At 40.9% G+C, this 18654-nt stretch overlaps 2 protein-coding genes across 4 annotated transcripts in view; both read left to right on the forward strand.

The window, feature by feature from the left end:
• Positions 1-18654, forward strand: part of METTL24 (methyltransferase like 24) — a 92929-nt gene that overhangs the window by 36660 nt on the left and 37615 nt on the right. For all 3 annotated transcript variants that reach the window (XM_053664946.1, XM_053664947.1, XM_037159064.2), the window contains 2 exons: positions 362-501; positions 5621-5849. In XM_053664946.1, the coding sequence (XP_053520921.1) occupies positions 362-501; positions 5621-5849 (369 nt within the window). The remainder of the gene's footprint in view (positions 1-361; positions 502-5620; positions 5850-18654) is intronic.
• Positions 16953-18654, forward strand: part of LOC119059383 (HIV Tat-specific factor 1 homolog) — a 31936-nt gene continuing 30234 nt past the window's right edge. The window contains 3 exon segments of the mRNA XM_053664878.1: positions 16953-16975; positions 17610-17680; positions 17791-17934. Coding sequence (XP_053520853.1) covers positions 16953-16975; positions 17610-17680; positions 17791-17934 — 238 coding nt within the window.

An 18654-nucleotide genomic window follows, 5' to 3' on the forward strand; every position in this document is an offset into this window, starting at 1 on the left:
GTCTCAGCTTCTGTTCATCCTCCAGGACTAACACACTTCTGCAGAACCTTTCCTGACCCCTTCCTCTTCCCTGCCATCTGTGTCCTCGCTTTGCTCTCCTCATGCAGATGGCTATAGCCGCTCTTAATGTCCATTCAAACCTGCCTATAGTCTCCACGAGGTTATTTATCATCTGGTCCTTGGAATTCCTCTGCACATTTTACAGCCATCTGTGTTTCCCTGGGGAAGAGTGTGGTTAGCAGCACAGAAAGACATAACTCTCCTGTTATGGTTTTCAGGCACCAGGGAAGCAGTTAAGTCCCTACCTGCCATTTGTCACCCAATGCTTTAAGTTGTTTCCATGGATGTCCTCTCCCTACAGATTGCATGTGATCACATGAGCACAGGCAGCCCGGCCCCCGACGCCAGCCCTGCAAAGAAGCCCTGGTCAGTTTGTCTTGATGACAGGTTTGGCTTAGCTCATCAAATCCGCAACAAGCAGTGCCGTCTCTACTCTTTAGGGTGAGTACATTTTATAAGCAGAAGAAAACAAAAATACTCCTGCAGGTGGCCAAGGTCTTTCAGCAACACAAAGTTATGAATGGATGCGGCGCACAGTGCCATGCTGTGCCTCCCCCCGTCATCAGACTCACCTGTGTGTGCTGTCACTGGGGCACCTGCTGACGGCACCTGCTGTCACTCGGGCCAGGCCACCATCTCTCTCGTTCTGTGGGTAGGAAGGTGCAACTTCAATTTTCAGCATAATGATGATCCTTTTGGTGAAGTCAATGATACCCAGCTAGAACTAGAGCATCCTGAGTTTAAAGAGGGAAAATCATTAAGAATGCTCCTAGAAACAAGGAAGAACAGTGAGGATATTAGAAATTTCATACGCAGTTACAATGAGTGACCCAAAGCAAATGGCCGCTATTGGATTTTTATGTTTTGTGACAATGGTGAATCTGTGTAAACTTTTACATTTAAAAAAAAAAGAAAGAGAAGAAACTTCTTATGAAACCATGAGATTTTGTCAAAACCGTGGGAAATGTTGATATTCAGTTATTCAGCCTGAAATTACCTAAAGGTACAAATGGATTTAGTGAGCTTTTTGTAAAAGGGTGAGTGAAAGGTAATGAAATTTTTTCACCAAATACACCAGTACTCAAGTCACACAGTTCTGAACTCACAAATTATATATGTCTCAAAAAAGAGAGGAGAGAGGTTATTTTTTATCCTCACCCAAGGATACGTATATTGATTTTAGAAAGAAAGGAAGGGAGAGAGATAAAAAGGCAGAGAGGGAAACACTGGTGTGAGAGAGGAACATCAAGCAGTTGCCACCCACACACCCACTTGCGCGGACTGGGGATCGAACCCGTAACCTAGCTTGATATTTAACACCCTGGAATAATTTCATTTAAAGCATATAACTGAGTAGAATGAAAGTGGCAAAGCTGTTTTTGAAGAATTTTTTTCAATTTCTTTTTGCTTTCCTATATTTCTGAGCTACTAGATAAAATAGTGCTGCTGTAAGATTTTAGATTGTTCCATGCAAAAAAAAGGGTAGTTTCTTCTTTTCATTTAAATGTTCCCTATTCAAAATCAACTTTGTAAAGAGCAGATGAGAACAGTCGAATTCTACTGGGAATAGAAATGCATAGATTATGAGGGTCAACATTTGATTCAAAACCTGAAAATGCTTAATTGAAAACTGGGAACTAAATATTTCTCATGCCCTAAAAAAGGCTGATGCTTGGGATTGTGGGCATGTGTGCTGGGTGCACTGTTACCCAGGACTTAGCGTCTAGACAAGCATCCCCGCTTTTTCAGGTGAATTGCCTGCTTGAGGGGCAGGTAAATCGCAGGCCGACAGCATCTCGATTGATGCTGAAGGCAGAAGCAGCCCAGGGCAGATGTGGTGCTCCAGAAATGAGGGGCACGGGGTCCCAGCACTGGGAGTGTTGGGAGAGTTGTGCGAGAGGGCAGGGGGCGGGCGGTCAGGGCGGGGCCGTCTGTGCTCCAATCCCAGGGCCCTGGCGACAGCACCGCCGCTGTGCCCAGTCGTCTCCATCCTAACCGAGGATGAGCAGAGGGTGGGATCCCTGCCTTCTCGTCCTCCACCCCCGAGACCTGGAGCAGGTGTTACCTCCACCTTCCCTCTGATGTTTGACTAGGAGCCAAAACTCTTTATTGTACAGTTAATGTAAAAGACACTTTTCCCCCCTGGGAAAGTGACCTATATGTGAAGTGCAGTTGAAAATTAAAATCCGACCATTTCCGTTATGTAGACGAAACAGGAAAGGCACCGAAAAGGAACGTTATGTTCCGCAGAAGGGGAACGACGAGAGAGACAGGAGGCGGTGGGTTCTGAGGATGGCACCGTCTACCGCAGAACTCCAGGCGGGTCTGCCCGCCGGTCTTCCTGGGTGGACCGCGGGGGTTGGTGCTGGGCGTGGGTGGGGGGCTGAGGGAGGTGCCTACAGCGAAGTGGGAAACACCCCCCATTTCATCCTTCATACGAAAGACTGTGTTTCAGGGGTAGGAGTGAGAGCGGGAAGGAAAACTGGAGATGGGGTGACACACAGGCAGATATTTCTAATCTCTTCTCTAGTGCTCCGGAGGGTTGTGCCATTTGGCTTCAGGACATTAATTCTCAGCATCAGACAGAAGAAGATTTGATAGATGACACACAGTAAGGCAACCAGAGCCAATATTTCACACAGGAAATCCTGGACTTCCAGTTGCCATGAACTTGCCGTCAGGAGCAATGACTGAACTCTAGAGCCAAAAATTTCCATCTTGTGATAGTTTAATTAACACAGGCGCCCATAGTGTATATGAATGAGGAATCAGAAAATCATGGGCCCAAGGACATTTTTAGGTAATTTGTTTCCTAATCAGTCCCGTGAAATTTTAATACCATAGATTTACTATAATCTGTTTATGTGACATACGTATCTGTGCTGTACAAGTAAGAAGAGGAAGATCTTTTCCCTCATAAATCAATTTTTGCCCCCTTAGGGGTAAAAGCATTCATGTTGAGAATGTATGTAAAAAATAAATCTTGGCATTTCATGCAACGTTATTTAATAAAATTTAGTAATTATAAAATATTTTTATTCACCATTCAATGTCATTTATGCCTTGGAAAACTTATTTCCCTCCCTCTAGTAGTTGGCTGTTTATAGATCTAATTGTAATCACTTTAATAATTAGATAATAGATAATCTAATTATCTATATCAAGATAGATAATCATTTGCCATATTCCCTGGTCCCTGCTGGGATGAAGAATGGACTACTGAAACTGCTAAGGAAAAATACTAATTTTCATACTTCTTTCAACCCCTCTGCCCTCAATGATGTGGGTTAAAAGCTTTCCCTTTTAGCTGCTCTGACTTTATTTTTTATTTTTTCTAACAACTTTGTTGAGATATAATCCACATACCTTGCAATTCTCTCATTTAAAGTGTGCAATTCAATGTTTTTTGGCCACTGTACTACTTTTTACAGCATTTTTGTCACTCCCCCAAGAAAAGCCTGTACCAATGGTAGCACCCTCAATTTCTTCCCAACCCCTTCCCCGCTCCACCTCTCAGTCCTCGGCAGCCACTAATCTACTTTCTGTCTCTATAGATTTGCGTGTTCTGGATACTTCATAAAAATGAAAGGATAAAACACATGGCCTTTTGTGATTGTCTTTTTTGTTTTGCCTAATGTTTGTAAGGTTCATCCATGTTGTACCATGTATTAGTACCTCATTCCATTTAAGTGCCAAGTCATATTCCATTGTGTAGATATATTGCATTTTATTTATTCACTCATCAGTTGATTGACATTTAGGCTGTTCCTACTTTCTGGCTCTTGTGAATATGTTGCTATGTTGCATGTGTAAGTTTTTGTGTGGACATTTGTTTTCATTTCTCTTGGATATATAGCATTTCAAATTCCTGCAAGCAATGTATGAGTGTTGCAACTTCTCCACATCATTGCCAACACGGTATTATTGGTCTTTTTGATTCTATCCTTAAAAAAGATAGCCGCCTTAGGGCCACTAGTGGATGGGAGGTGGTATCTCACTGAGGTTTCGATTTGTTTCTCTCTATTGGCTAATGATCTTGACCATCTTTTTATGTATTTATGCTCTGAGTTTTCAATTCCTGGGGAACATAGAGGACACCCACCTTAGTACCTTGGGAATATTTTTAAAGGAATAACCAAGGACCTAAAACAGTGCCACATCCATCTCTTCTACCCTTAGGTAGTCGTTCTGCCACAGCAGATGAGATCTGCTGTGGGAAACTTAGTGGAGATGACAATGTTGTAAATCATGTGGCTTCAGTAGGAGGTTGAAAGTAGGACACGGGATCTCTTGCATAAAAGGAATGGGAGGTTTTGTGGGAGGAGTGCTGAATCTTTTCCTGGCCAAGAGGACAGAGAGACTTATAATGTCCCTTATAATGAGGGACATTAGAGAGTTGCCGCGTGGCAGATCCAGTGGCTCTCTTCTTCACAGAAGAGGGCTGCACAAAGGGAGCGAAAGGAGAGGACAAGGCAAATAAGAGTATTAAGAAAGTCTAAGGGGAGGATCTCCGTACTGAAAACTTACTTTATAGCTAGATTACTGATTACTTTATAATCAGGTAAATGATTGTTATACAAAGAACTGGTATATTTCTAAATTATGAAATAATCGGAAACACTCAAGTCTAAGAGAATGGAGTACTTTTACGCTGGGTCCAGGTTCAGTTGATGTTTTATAGGTATTCCATGGGATATTGGTAGCTTAAATCACATCTAATTATAGAATTTTGGGCAGGGAAGGCATAATCACCATTAAAAAATAATCTCTCAGTTAATTTCATCATTCAAATTGATGCTTTCATCAAAGTGATGAACCTTATATGTATCACTAAATGAGGAATATTTTTGAACAAATTAAAAATTGGTAAGTATATGAATTTTCCACACAATGTACCATCTACTGGGTACGTAAATATAAATTCTTTTCTCCTGTTGGTGAGAATTTTAGACAAGGTGCCTCTTTTGCTTCTTGAGTACTAGATCCAGTAGGACCACGAGCATTTGTCGTTTTTGCCTTACAGTGATGCTTTAAAATGCACTCTGTTTCTAAGAAAACAGCTGCTGCCTATAAGTCAAACTGCATGCACAGCACTGTGGCCATTAGAATGGAGACAAGTGACCTCATTAGCAGAAGGTACCTCTCTCTCCCCTTGGGAACTGGCCCTGGGGTTTACGATTTCGACATATATGAGAAAATCTCTGAAGACAGCTGGATGGTCTTTGTTTCACTGCTACTGTGGTTTACATCTTTAAATTTTTTTAATATTCTTCTACATGTTTGAACATGTGATTCTCTGGTCCGTGTTTGTTTAGCAGATAATTTTCCTTCTTTCTTTTATCCAGAAGCTTTAAGCTATGATGCTTTTTGTGTGCAGTTAGCGTGCAATCTTTGTAAATATGTTTAGTTAACCACGTGTTAAAATAGAAGCCTTGCTACAACTAAGAAACTTGGCCTTGGAACTGTCCTTTTTGTCAGCCCAACACTTTTTTTACTTTACTACATGTGTTGTTTTTTTTTTTGTCTCTGTGTTGATTTCCATCCTCCTCTTTTTCTACAGGCTGGGGAGTGATGATACCCATTTCGAGGTTAGCATGGCCAACAGTGGGTGTGAAGTGCATCGTTTCGACCCTAGCGTTAAGTCAGCTCACATTCTGGAGAGTCAGCACCTTTGGTATCACCGCTTGTCCATCAACTGGCGCGACCCCCATCCAGCTGTTGCTGCCCAGAAACTGCACAGCAACACCAGAAAATTAGGAACCATTTTGAATGAATTTGGGCATCACAAGGTGAGGATTTTGTCATTTGATTTCATAATTTAATAAAGTGAACAATGCAAACCAAGAATTGGATGAAGGTTCAGTATTTTTAAATGTTACTTTTCAGTTACAGTTTATATTCAATATTATTTTTGTATGAGTTCCAGTTTCAGGTGTACAGCACAGGAGTTAGACAATCATATATTTCACAAAGCAATGCCCCCTATTTCCAGTCCCCTCCCCACCCCAGCACCATACATAGATATCACAATATTATTAGCCATATTCTCTGTGCTGTACTATTTTGTAACTAGCAGGTCCAGTTTTAACCTAACCCATCTCCCATCATTATTTATAGTGTCAGCTCTGTAGACATAAGGTTTTGACAAGGATAGAGATATTAAAATTGCTTTGAAAAACTTAGGTGCAGCTGAGTAGTGCTGAGTAAGGTTTTGGCTAAGCCCAGACAGGAAGACTAAGAAACCTACTTCTGGCATAGGCTCCAGAGCACCATTTCCGACTGGCACTTGTTTGAAAATTTCCAGGCAGGGGAAACTACGTACGTCAGCCTCAAATACAAAAAGGAATCAGACTCAGGCTTACAGTTGATAACAGATCGCTTGCGTATCATGTTTCTCGGTGTTGTAACAACTATTTCAAGTCTCCAGGCACTTGAAAGTCAGAAAATATGTGTAGCTTTGATTAAAATGTACCTTGTAAAGTTCAATGGGCGTGATGCATGTTGCAACTGAGATACTTATGTTGAAAGGATGTCAAAAATCTCTACAAATATTTTGTTTAAATAGATAGCAAGAAAAGAGATTCAAACTTTGAACTGTGTTCTTAAAGGCAAATTTTAGTGCAGAGCTGAGCTAACTGTATTTTGTAGGCAGATACTAGAGAAATTCTCCTGAGTGTAGTTGACTTATGTTTGGTCCCCAGCCCTTCCTGGGCTTGGCCTATCTTGGCCTATTATTCCCAGCCAGAGGTGCCCTGTAATTCAGAACATGCCAGAATGGGTATTTCTGAGAAACAGTGTACATGGAGCTCAATTTTAAACTTCAGTTTACTGCTTGATCTTTAATCAAAGGGCATTTCCTCTGCATTGCTCTTCCCCCTCTCCCTTTTTCTTTTTCAAAAAAAACTGCCTTTATTTCAACAGCAGGAGCTTCTTTAGAATTCTTCAAAGAATTTGCTGTGCTTTTAACATGTGATTAACTATTGATTTGTATTTTGCTTTGCCACTGAAAGTACTAGCATTTAATAATTAGGGGTCTTAATGAAAAATTTATAGGATTTTGGGGGTAAAATCTGTGAACAGGACCCAAAGGAGTGAGAGAGTTTTTCAGAACTTTATCTTGTTTTCGCTGCTTGTTACCTTCATAGACCTGTTTTTTACAGCTGAAAATTACAGGCTTGATTCGCTCATATGTCAACTCTAGATTATTCACAGAGCTAACTACTGATTCTTTGTATTCATTTAAGCGTTTTCCTGCTCCTCCTTAATGTTTTTTACACCTTGGCCCTATCTACCCACCCCCGCTCTTCAAAGGAAACACCGAATAGATGTGAAACTCGAAGCAACTTTGCCTTTTTCAATAATATGTTTGCAAGAGATTTGGTAAAAGGTGAGGATAAAATAAGACTTTGAAAAACGATCTGTGGAAGTAATTTATCTAAGTCACACCACCTGTGGGAACTGCATTTTCATACGGCAGGTTCCCACTTGATTTGAGCTTGTCCTCCCCCCCTCCCCCCGGGGAGCTGAAGTAGGCAAACCTTTCTGCTGAGGATGAAGCAGGAAGTCCTCACTGCTCCCGAAACAGCAGGAACATTTACATACCTAGAAAGGAGAAATGTTTTGGAAAATTTCTTGTAATCTTAAAGCTACTTATTTATATTAAAAACCTGAATAATGTCACTTACAATCGTTAAGATGGTAATTTTATGTGTATTTTACCACCATAAAAACAGGGAAAAAAACCAGTAATAATGAAAGTGATCTGGCTCAGAACTGCCAACTATATTTTTGCTGCTTAAAAACAGAATCCCTTGTTGTAGAATTTAAAAGAGACTGATGTTCTTTTTTAGAGATTCTTTTGGGGGAATGCTTCACAAAAACAAAGCTAAACCCATCCGTGTGAGTGATGACTTCCTGGAGGAACATGTTTCTAGGAGTTATGCGATGACAGATAAAAGGAACCTGGTTTCTGGCCTGTGGCAAGCAAGGTCTGTTTTCCTTTTCCTGCATGTGGACAGGCACTGGTAAATAGGACGTGCCTCTGGCGGGGAAGCAGACAAAACGCGCGCGCACACACACACACACACACACACACACACACACACACACACACACACGGCGGTGCTCTTTGCCTTGCCTTCACTCATTTTTCCTAAAGTGAGAAGAGAAAACAAAGGGGTTTGGGTTGTGTTGTTGTCACTTCATGATTTTAGAACATCTCTTATTGTTTGGTGATGTTTTTTATGGTAAGCTGTTATTTTTCTTCTTTTTATCAGACCTTGTGATTCCAGCCACTCAGGCAAAAATGTAGGCAAAATGAAAGGAAGTGTTTTGAGATGATGACAGAAAGATGCATATGGCTTTCGTACTGCTTTTAAAACTCTTTGGTAATTTCAGCTTCAAACTATAAATCAAAAAATCTTTCTAAAGCATCAAGTGAGAGCAGCTGCCTCAGCAAAAGCACGGGAACCAGAAGCCCAGTCTGTCAGGGAATAATATCACCTGAACCCGGCACCATCTGAAATGATTAACAGTCTTTACTGAATTGCCTGTTGCTGTAACTATGCATTAGAATTTTCCAGAATATGACTAGAAATATTGAATCCGAAATTTCTGCACATATAAATCATAATGTGTGCTTTTTCCCTAAGGTCCTTATTACACAGAGTATGCTAAATGATCCGTCAGGTTAATGATAAATTAGTATTTTCACTCCCAACCAGGCTGATGACATGAATAACAGGACTGTGTCAGAGCTCATCTGCAGATGCACTAGTCCAGGTGTGAGGCACTGTCCTCTTTTTGGGTGTTGGAATTGGGTGAGTCGCAAATGACTCTCTGGTGCTCAGTTAGACTGTCAGTGAAACTGGGTGGGTGATACTACCCAAAGGGATTGTTTTTGAGAATTAGATCAGAAAACACACTGTGAAATGTTCCAGCAAGGTGCCTGGCATGGATGAGTCATTTATTCGTAAAGTCAAAGGATATTTATTATCAATTGCAGGACATTTTCTACTGAATTTCATAGAAACCATTTTCTTGCTCTGTTTTAAGGGAAATACATTAGAGATTTTTCTAGAAGTTGCTAACTGCACCTGATTCCAGTCAAGAATTCTTAATGAAAGTTTTGTGTGAAACTGAAGGGCAATTGGACCTTCTGCCTGCTTGTTGGGAGCTATTATTGTTTGCTGCCTCGGGGTCCTGAACAGTTTTGCTGAGATTGTAGAGAAAGCAAATTCTGTGTTGTATAGAAATGAAATAAGCTGCTGAAAATTAATACTGAGCAGATGTAGACCAAGAGGGATGACCCAGGAGCAGCTGGACTTTCTGCCAGCTCAGTGCTGAGGAAGGAGGGGGCTCCTTATTCTCTCTGGACACCGCCTCAGTGGCTGAGTGTCCCCATGGACCGTTAGAGGAGAAGCAGTTTCTGCTTCCCTGGCTGAGGGCTCCCCACTGATCACAAAACATCAGTTCTGTTGTGCGGTTGCTGCTCTATTAGGGAGACTATGGGCTTTGAAATTAAACTACAGGAAGATTCCTTTTTCTTCTTGCTTATCAAATCAGCAAATATAAACAAGAGATTGATACTGCCCTACAGTGGAATGTTTGCTTGGACTAGTACTCATGCTTTGCTTCTGGAAATGGAAAATGATAGACCCTTTCAGGAAAAAAATTTCAACCATGTCTATATATGATGTCACTTTTTAATTCCTAGAAATCTTTGATTTACACTTAATCTTAGCCAAAAGGCCAAGAAGCAGTGAAATCTTTTTTGCTTTAAGTTTATTTTGTCTGCTATTAGTTCTGCCATTCCAGCTTTTTTTTTAGATAAGTATTTTCATGAAATGTCATTATAGATTCCTTTATTTGTAATTTTTTGATATCGTTTTAGTTTAGGTAGTGTATAGGAGTGACATTTAGTATATGCCTGGATTGTGTTTCTAAATTCAATCTGATAATTCTTGTCTTTAAACAGGTGTGTTCTTAGTCCTTGTGACTACTGGCATATTTGGACTCTTTTTCACTCTTTCAAATTGGGCCTTTTTGTTTTCTGTACTTGCTTCTCTTCTTGCCAAAGCTTAGTTCAGTAAAAGTTATGTGGACAACTGGGCAGGCTTTTATTAAAAAAATTAATTTTGATTTTTGTTTGATGTCTTCTACCAAAGAAAATAAAATCAAATAGCAAATGTTTTAAAAAGCCGATGCTATAAAGCTACTAGAAAAAACTATGGTGGTTTAAAAAATAATCCTGGAATAAGGAAGTGATGGGGGAGGGGATGATTACTTTGATTACATATAAATATAAAATTTCTGCATGGTAAAAATACCAAAAGCAAAATTAAAAGATAAATAATGAACTGGGAAATATTTACAACTTATTCATAAGCAGAGAGCTAATTTCACTGGTATGTAAAGAGCTTCAACAAATCAATAAAGAAAAGATTATCGCTTAATACAAAATTGGATAAAAATGAAAAAAACAGTTCACAGAAAAAATAAATACAGATGGTTCATATGAAAAAATGTTCTTACTTGCTCATATTAAGAGAAATGCAAACGAGCTGTACTTTTTAAAAATATATTTTATTGATTATGCTATTATAGTTGTCTCATTTCCTCCCTTCATTCCCCTCCACCCTGCACACCCCCTTCCACCCACATTCCCCCATTTAGTTCATGTCCATGTGCAATAAGTTCTTTAGCTTCTACATTTTCCATACTATTCTTGCCCTCCCCCTGTCTATTTTCTGCCTGCCATCTATGCTACTTATTCTCTGTACCGCCTCTCCCCAACTCCCCTGTTGCTAACCTTGCATGTGAACTGCATTTCTGTGGTTCTGTTCCTGTTCTAGTTTTTCCTTAGTTTGTTTTTATTTTAGGTGTGGTTGTTAGTAATTGTAAGTTTGCTGTCATTTTAGTATACATGTTTATTATCTTCTTTTTCTTAGATAAGTCCCTTTAATATTTCATAAAATAAGGGCTTGGTGATGATGAACTCCTTCAACTTGACCTTATCTGAAAAGCACTTTATCTGTCCTTCCATTCTAAATGAAAGCTTTGCTGGATAGAGCAATCTTGGATGGAGGTCTTTGGATTTCATGACTTGGAATACCTCTTTCTAGCCCCTTCTTGCCTGTAAGGTCTCTTTTGAGGAATCAGCTGACAGTCTGATGTGAACTCCTTTGTAGGTGACTGTCCCCTTATCTCTTGCTGCTTCCAGAATTCTCTCCTTCATTTGAATCTTGGCTAATGTAAATGATGATGTGCCTTAGTGTGTTTCTTCTTGGGTCCAACTTCTTTGGGACTCTCTGAGCTTCCTGGATTTCCTGGAAGTCTATTTTCTTTGCCAGATTGGGGAAGTTCTCCTTTCTTATTTGTTCAGATAAGTTTTCCACTTGTTGCTCTTTCTCTTCCCCTGCTGGTACCCCTATAATTCAGATGTTGAAACATTTAAAGATGTCCTGGAGATTCCTAAGCCTCTCCTCATTTTTTTGAATTCTTGTTTCTTCATTCTGTTCTGGTTGAATGTTTCTTTCTTCCTTCTGGTCCACTCCATTGATTTAACTCCCAGTTTCCTTCCCATCACTATTGTTTCCCTGTGAATTTCTCTTCATTTCACTTAGTGTAGCCTTCATTTGTTCATCTAACTTGCCACTAAAATCAACCAGTTCTGTGAGCATTCTGATCATGAGTGTTTTGAACTGTGCATCTGATAGGTTGGCTATCTCTTGGTTGCTTAAAAGTATTGGCTCTGGGGCTTTGATCTGTTCTTCTGTTTGAGCCATAATGTTTTTGTCTGTTTGTGCCTGTTACATATTAGGGGCAGAGCCTTAGGTGTTCCCCAGGGCGGGGCAACCCAAGTCACTGGGTTGTGATGCTGTATGTGGGGGCAGGGTCTGAGAGGGGAAAAAATGGCATTTTACTCCACTCTTTATTGCACCTCAGTCCCTTCCACTGCTTCCCCCAAGTGAACTGGGCCTTTCTGGTGCTGATTCCCATGTGGGTGGGCTTGTGTGCATTCTAGGACCCTGTGGGTCTTACCAACGAACCTTCCTGTGAGGCTGGGAGTCTCTCCCGGCACCTCAACCCCCACAAGTGTTTTCAATCAGTGCTTTTAGGCTTTATTTTCCAGCGCTGGGGCCCTGGGTTGTGCAGTTTGTCTCACTGTCCATTTTCACCTGGTTTATCTGTGTGCAAATGTGGAACCTCGGTCAGCCAGCCTCCTTGCAACCTCACTGGGTTTGCTCATTGCCACCCTGTGCTGGGAGTCTGCGAGCCAAGCCATTGCCTGGGTGCCTGGGTCCACCAGCCACTGCTTTTTCCTGCCTGGACCCCTCTCCACCAGCCTCAGACTTTGCCCCTCTTACTGGTCTGGATGAATGGTTGTCGGACATCTGTACAGTTCAATTTTCTGTCAGTTCTGGTTGTTTTTTGTTTCTAAATTCTTGATGTTTTTAATTTTAGTTGTCTGAGGAGGCACAGTGTGTCTACCTACGCTGCATCTTGGCCAGAAATCTGAGACTATACTTAGATACAGTGTTTTTATCCATCAAATTATCAAAGATAGAAAGTGGCATGAATGTAAATTGGTACAATCTTTATGCAAGGCAGTTGGCAATATGTGTTACATTGCAAATGCACATATCCTTTGATCCATCAGTTCCGCTTCTATGAATATGCCGTATGGTCATGTGAACTGATATATGAAGGTTATTGTTTGCCTCATCGAAATAGTAAAGTATAAAAAATTATCTACATATCCACCATCATGGAAATGTTTGAATAAATGATTGCACATCTTTTCACGGATTATTTACAATGTCCCATGAAGAAAAGGAAAAAGCAAATCTTTATATACTAATGTGAAACAATTTCTGAGATATATTTTTATGAAAAGGAATTTACAATGCAAATCAATTGCTAAGCAATTTTGAAAAAGAACAAAGTTAGAGCACTACTTGATTTCAAGACTTAATATAGGTGATGGCCTTCCAGAGAGTGTTGTGCTGATAGACAGAACTGTAGCTACAGGGAACACAAAGGGAATTTGGAAATAACCCCACATATAATTATTAAATCTGTAATAAAAATGGGCACAATATTTAAACAAACACTTCACCAAAGAAGATATAGAGATGGCAAAGCACACATAAAAAGGTACTCAATATCTTTAATCACTATGGAAATGAAAATTAAAACTACAATGAAATACCACTTCACCAATGCCAAAATGGCTGAAATTGTCTAAAGATTGATTACACTAAGCAACAATGACAGCATGGAGAAACTGCAACTCTCAAACATTTCTGGATGGTGAGGCAACTTTTTAAGAAAAAAGTTTGACAATTTCTTATTTAGTTAAATGTAGATTTTCTAAAGACTGACCCAGCAAACCACTCCTAGGTACTTACCCAAGAAAGCTGAAAATGTGTCTACACAAAGGCTTGTACTTGAATGTTCATAGCAGCTTCATTCATAGTAACCCCAACGGGAAACAAACCCAGTGCCCATCAACAGGTCGATGGGTAGAGAGGTTATGGTGTGAATATACCATATACGACATACCATATACCATTGTATCCATGTATGATTGCACACTACACAGTGATAAAAAGAAACAGCCTTAGCGATACATACAACATGAACAGACTTTCTCTTGAATGAAGGAAATCAGATGCAAAAGAGTACATATTGTATGATTCTTTATTTATGTGAAGAGGCAGAACTAGTCTAGTTTTAGAAATCAGATAGTGGTAGCCTGAAATATGGGATGGGGTGATGGAATATGAGGTTTATTGAAATGATCACAAGGGAACATTTTGGGGTGTTGGTGAGTACATGGGTGTATATATATGTCAACAGTCATTAACCTCTATACTTAAAATGTATGAATTTTTTGTATATAAATTATACCTCAATAAAAGCAAGCTGTAGAATGTGTATAGATTTCTATTATTCTACTGTTTCATGTAATTATTTTTATATGTATGGAATCTCTCTGAACATATACATAAGAAAATAGTGATACCAGTTGGCTCCAGGCAGAAGAATTGATTGGCTGAATAAGGACTGTACTTCCTATGTCTTTTGAGATTTGTATTTTGTGGATATTTTAAAAGTGAAAATATTTTCAGTAGCTCCTCCTCCATTTTGTTTATTTTCTACTTCTGGAGTTCCTTTTTGATATATTTTGGAGCCACTCAGTGTATCCTCCTTGTCTCTTAATTGCTTTTTCATATTTTAAAATGTCATTCACCATTCTACTTTTGGATGACTTCCTCAGTACTACTTCCAATCTTTAATTTCCTTTTTAGCTATGTCCAGGCTAGAGTTTATACCATTTATTGATATTTTTAGAAATTGCAATGGCTATATTTTTGCTTCCAAGATTTTGAATTGGCGTTTTTCTTGTCCATCTGTTCTTTTTTAGTTTTACATATTTTTATTTCAAAATATATTACCACTGCTTGAATGTTTATGAAAGTAGGTATTATTCTTATTGATTGCTCTGAGTATTCTAAACACACTTATTTTCAACTTTTGTCAGATTGTTCAACAAAATTAATTTAATCTCCAAATGAAATAATGTCGCAGTTAATGCTTTGGTTGGTTATTTCTCATCAGTTGATTTCTGTGTGTATTTTGGAATTTGCCTTTGCTGGCTCGTTTTCAGTGAGAGGCTTTTGGTTTGGTTTTGCTTCTTTTGTTGTTGTTTTCGGTTCACCCTCCTCTGCCTAGTCATTTTGCAGTAACCCTTCAAGACCTGGTCTTACATAAGCATTGGAGGGCGCCTGCTCCTCCCTGTGTGACTGGGCATATTCAGTCACCGAACCGCCCAGGGTCTGGCTCATTTACTATTTTCTAGAGTGTCTTTTTCCTCCCATATTTGTAGGCTAGTGGTTGGCCTAAAGCCCCAGCACCGGCCAGTGGCTGTCGGCAGTTTATGTCAAGCCCCTTTCTGACCCAGGAAGCTCCGCTAGCCCTTGGTTTTAATGGACGAATGTGATTCGGCTGCTCTCTCATGGGAGCACTTCCAGTTCCTGGTCCCTGTAGGTCATGCACCCCTAGGACCTCTGCCACCTGCTTTAGGGCAGGAGCTCAGCATGTCCTGGCTTTGGTCCTGCTTACTGCTTGGTGTGCTTGTTCTTAGGGTCGTCCATCTAGTGTCTGAGCCCTGCCTTGTCCTTTTTGTTTCTCTCTCTCTTTTCTAATTCCCCCTTTTTGCCTTGTGCCAGCATGGGGCAGGGGCTGCATCTCGCCTTCGTACTTGTAAGTCAACTTGATTTATCTTTTTTACTTAGAATTATCTGGAGAAATAATATGCATGGACTTAGGAGTCACCTGTTCTAGCTATGTTTTCTAATAAATATTAAAAATCCCTAACAAATGAAAGATTTTTAATTCTTATGTATATTGCCCCAAATCATATTCTGTACCAAGACTGCTCACATCGAATGTGTACGTGAACCTTCCAGAGAGTCTGGGGTGGGGCCCCAGATTCTGCATTTCTAGTAAGCTCCCAGATGGTGCCAGCACGGGCTGCTGGGTGCTCCCCTGATGTCCTCCTGGCTCAGCCTGAGTTCCTCCCAGGGAGGGTGTGTGGCATGAGGCACAGACCCTGTGTTGTGCTCCAGACCGTTCTCCCTTCCATTTCTGCACCAGCCTATTGCTCAGATTTTTGTCCTAGACGCCGTATTTTTCTGGGACCATTTTATCCTCGGGGAGGAAGCTGCTTTATAAAAAATGTTGTCTGGTTGTTTGCCACACCAACTCAAGGCCCAGACATGCCTGAGTCCTGGATGATTAATGGGTTAGCTGGACCCCTGCTCTCTGATGTGTGTTCCTAACTCAGCTTTGTGCAGCTCAAGGCCAGAGACCCTTGGTTGTGTGGAATCTCATCCAACTGGCTGGAGAGACTCAGAAAATATGTGATACTTGCCAACCTGAATTTCTCATCAGTACCTTCCTACAGAAAATGTGCAGGGTATCAAAGTTTGAACACTTTATCTTTTATACGACCTATTTCAGAATTAGTAAGCGTCCACTTGAGCATCCAGAGGCCTTAGTCAGGGATGCTTCAGAAGAACATTTGGGTGGAAAACTCTGTGGGAAGGGGATGTGCCGCAGTAAAGGGAGAAGCTTCGGTGACTCTTTTAGCTCCCAGTACAGTATTCTATTTGGATTTGTTTAAATTCCTCTTCAAAGAGAGGTATCTTTCTGTGTATTTGAAAGCAGCTTCGTCTTGCAGAATTTAAATCACCACAGTGCTGTGTTTCTGTGAAATAAGCCAGTGGCAATTGAGGAGTAGTGAGTCGTTCACGGTCCTGAGTTGCAATTTGAAATTCAGAGGCATCTTTCCCGTCTCCATCAATCTGCAGTGGGCCCTAAGGACAAGCCATCTTGAAAAAGTGAGTCAAGAACTTTTTCCCCCAACGTTCGGGAAATGAGTTTGGCTCTTTATCCTTTTCACTCTTATCTAATGGTGAGAGTTGCTGTGAAGCAAGAGGCCTGGGCTTTTCTTAACGAATTTCACACCATTCAGTATTTAGCTGGCATGTGGATGCCATCAGCTATAAAGTCCATTCTAAAATGAACTAGGTACATCTGGAATTAGCAGCGGTTTGTGTTCTCTTGGATACATTCTCCCCTAGGTTTTCCTTGGATGGAAGCCATGACTGGTGTTTTATGTGAATGGTGCTCTGGAATTCAGAAACCCAATCCTACCTGTGCAACTGAGTGGTTCTCAGATTTTACTGTTAGAATTCGGAACACCGGAAAACAGACAGAAAAATAACAGCATCAGGCCACGAGCAAAGAATCTAATCGCCCAGGGAACTTGATTCAAATGTCGAACCCAGGACCAACCTGGGGATTCTGATGTAGCTGTCGGCATGGAGCCCAGGAACATGGATTTGTAAAACCCCCCTCCCCCCACCCTAACCCAGGTGATGTGCAGATCGCCCTTTGATGACCCTCAGCGTCCAGAGAGGACTTCAGTGGCTCAGCCTTCCATTTGCAAACCCTCGTCCTCTGCTGTGCATAAAACCCTTTAAATGAGAAGTTGGTCCAGAGCCTGGTGGTCCAATTCTGCAGCCTCCCTCTGTGTCTCCTTTCCAAGTCGCTGTGTCCTCCCTGCCTTGGTTTCCACTATTATACAGTATATCATGCATAATACCTGCCATTTGAGAAGATTGTCCAGTAAATAAACTCATGCCAGTGAGAGAAATGGAGAAGTTTTGATGAGACAACAACTGGGATTTTATAGAAAAGAAAGCATTGTGACAAATAGCGCTTCTCTGAGATTTTCAAAGTGGCCTGGTGTTATGACAAAAGAGGAAGATGTCACATATGGAGGGAATTAGCCTCCAGAGAGCTGGCATTTGTTTTTCTTCTTCACTGTGAACCAGAATTGGGTGTACTTCTCTGAGAATCTTGCAATTTTGACAAAATTTGGGGACTAAGAGCCAAGTGAATCCCGAGGGAGCGGAGGGGCTATAGGTTTCGGGTGCCCATGAAGGTTCCCCTTTGTGTGGCTTCTTTTCCTAAAGGCCACTGTGGTCGACAGAGGAGTGTTGTGTTCAGTGCTGCACCACTCTGATCCGAGGGGTCATGCAGCTCGGCAAGTTCCTTAGTGGGTGCTAAAAAGTGCTTCATGCCTTGGGACAGGAAAAGCCCTCAGAATGCACTTTCGTATTTGTGAGCCCTCTGAGGGAGTGTGCCCCTGAGCAGATCCTGTGAGGTCACAGCCGCACACCCGGCAGCCTCGGGAGCTCCGCTCTGCACCACCAGCTCCCCACGGTGCCCGGGCATCACAGACCACCATGGAACAGACCCCAGGGGCTGGGGCAAAGGCGGTCATACTTTCCCTGGGAGGTAAATCTGATTTATTTTCCACCCTGTGAAAATATCAGGAAAGGATGGTTTCATTTGCCACTTTTTAGTTAAAAATATAAGGACCATTTTAAAAACGCACATTTCCTAGCATGGCTCAGCATTCAACAGTTTTGCACCTAAAATGATAATGCAACGTTTCTTATAAGAACTCAGTGGGATGAGTTCACAGCACACCATTAGAGGGAATTATGTAAAGTGGCCTCTCTGTTCCAAGTTTTATTTTAAGATTTAATGTATTCCAGATTCTGCAGGAAAAAAAACCCATCCATGTGACAAGCCTGCTAACAGATGTCAGTTTAGTTTTATAGCACATGCCTGCACTTCAGACCCAGAAAAGGGAGATTATTCTTTTTTGCCTGCTGTTTATTACATGACACAGCTTCCTAATGCTGTGCCCAGAGGATAGCTGATTAATAATTGGTGGGCAAGCAACTTATCACCTGCTTTCATCTTCTGCAGTGCTGAGTGTAAGCTTTATTTCACATTAGCCTTTTGAATTACAAGAGGTGCTGGAAAGAGCAAAGGTGCCAGATTTTTCTGTGTTAATATCACCTAGGCCAGAAGACAGACTATACTGTTTTGAAAAGAAATAAGTAAAAATGATTCCACTAGATAGAACTAAATTTGCATTAAAATTTTTGTGGTCTTAGGGGAGCAAGCTTTATCTCCGTCTTTGTGCATGTTCCGTCTTTACTCGTG

This window comes from Artibeus jamaicensis, unplaced genomic scaffold (genome assembly GCF_021234435.1).
Source record: "Artibeus jamaicensis isolate MK-2021 breed Jamaican fruit bat unplaced genomic scaffold, CSHL_Jam_final contig_387, whole genome shotgun sequence".
In the NCBI taxonomy this organism is placed as follows: Eukaryota; Metazoa; Chordata; class Mammalia; order Chiroptera; family Phyllostomidae; genus Artibeus; species Artibeus jamaicensis.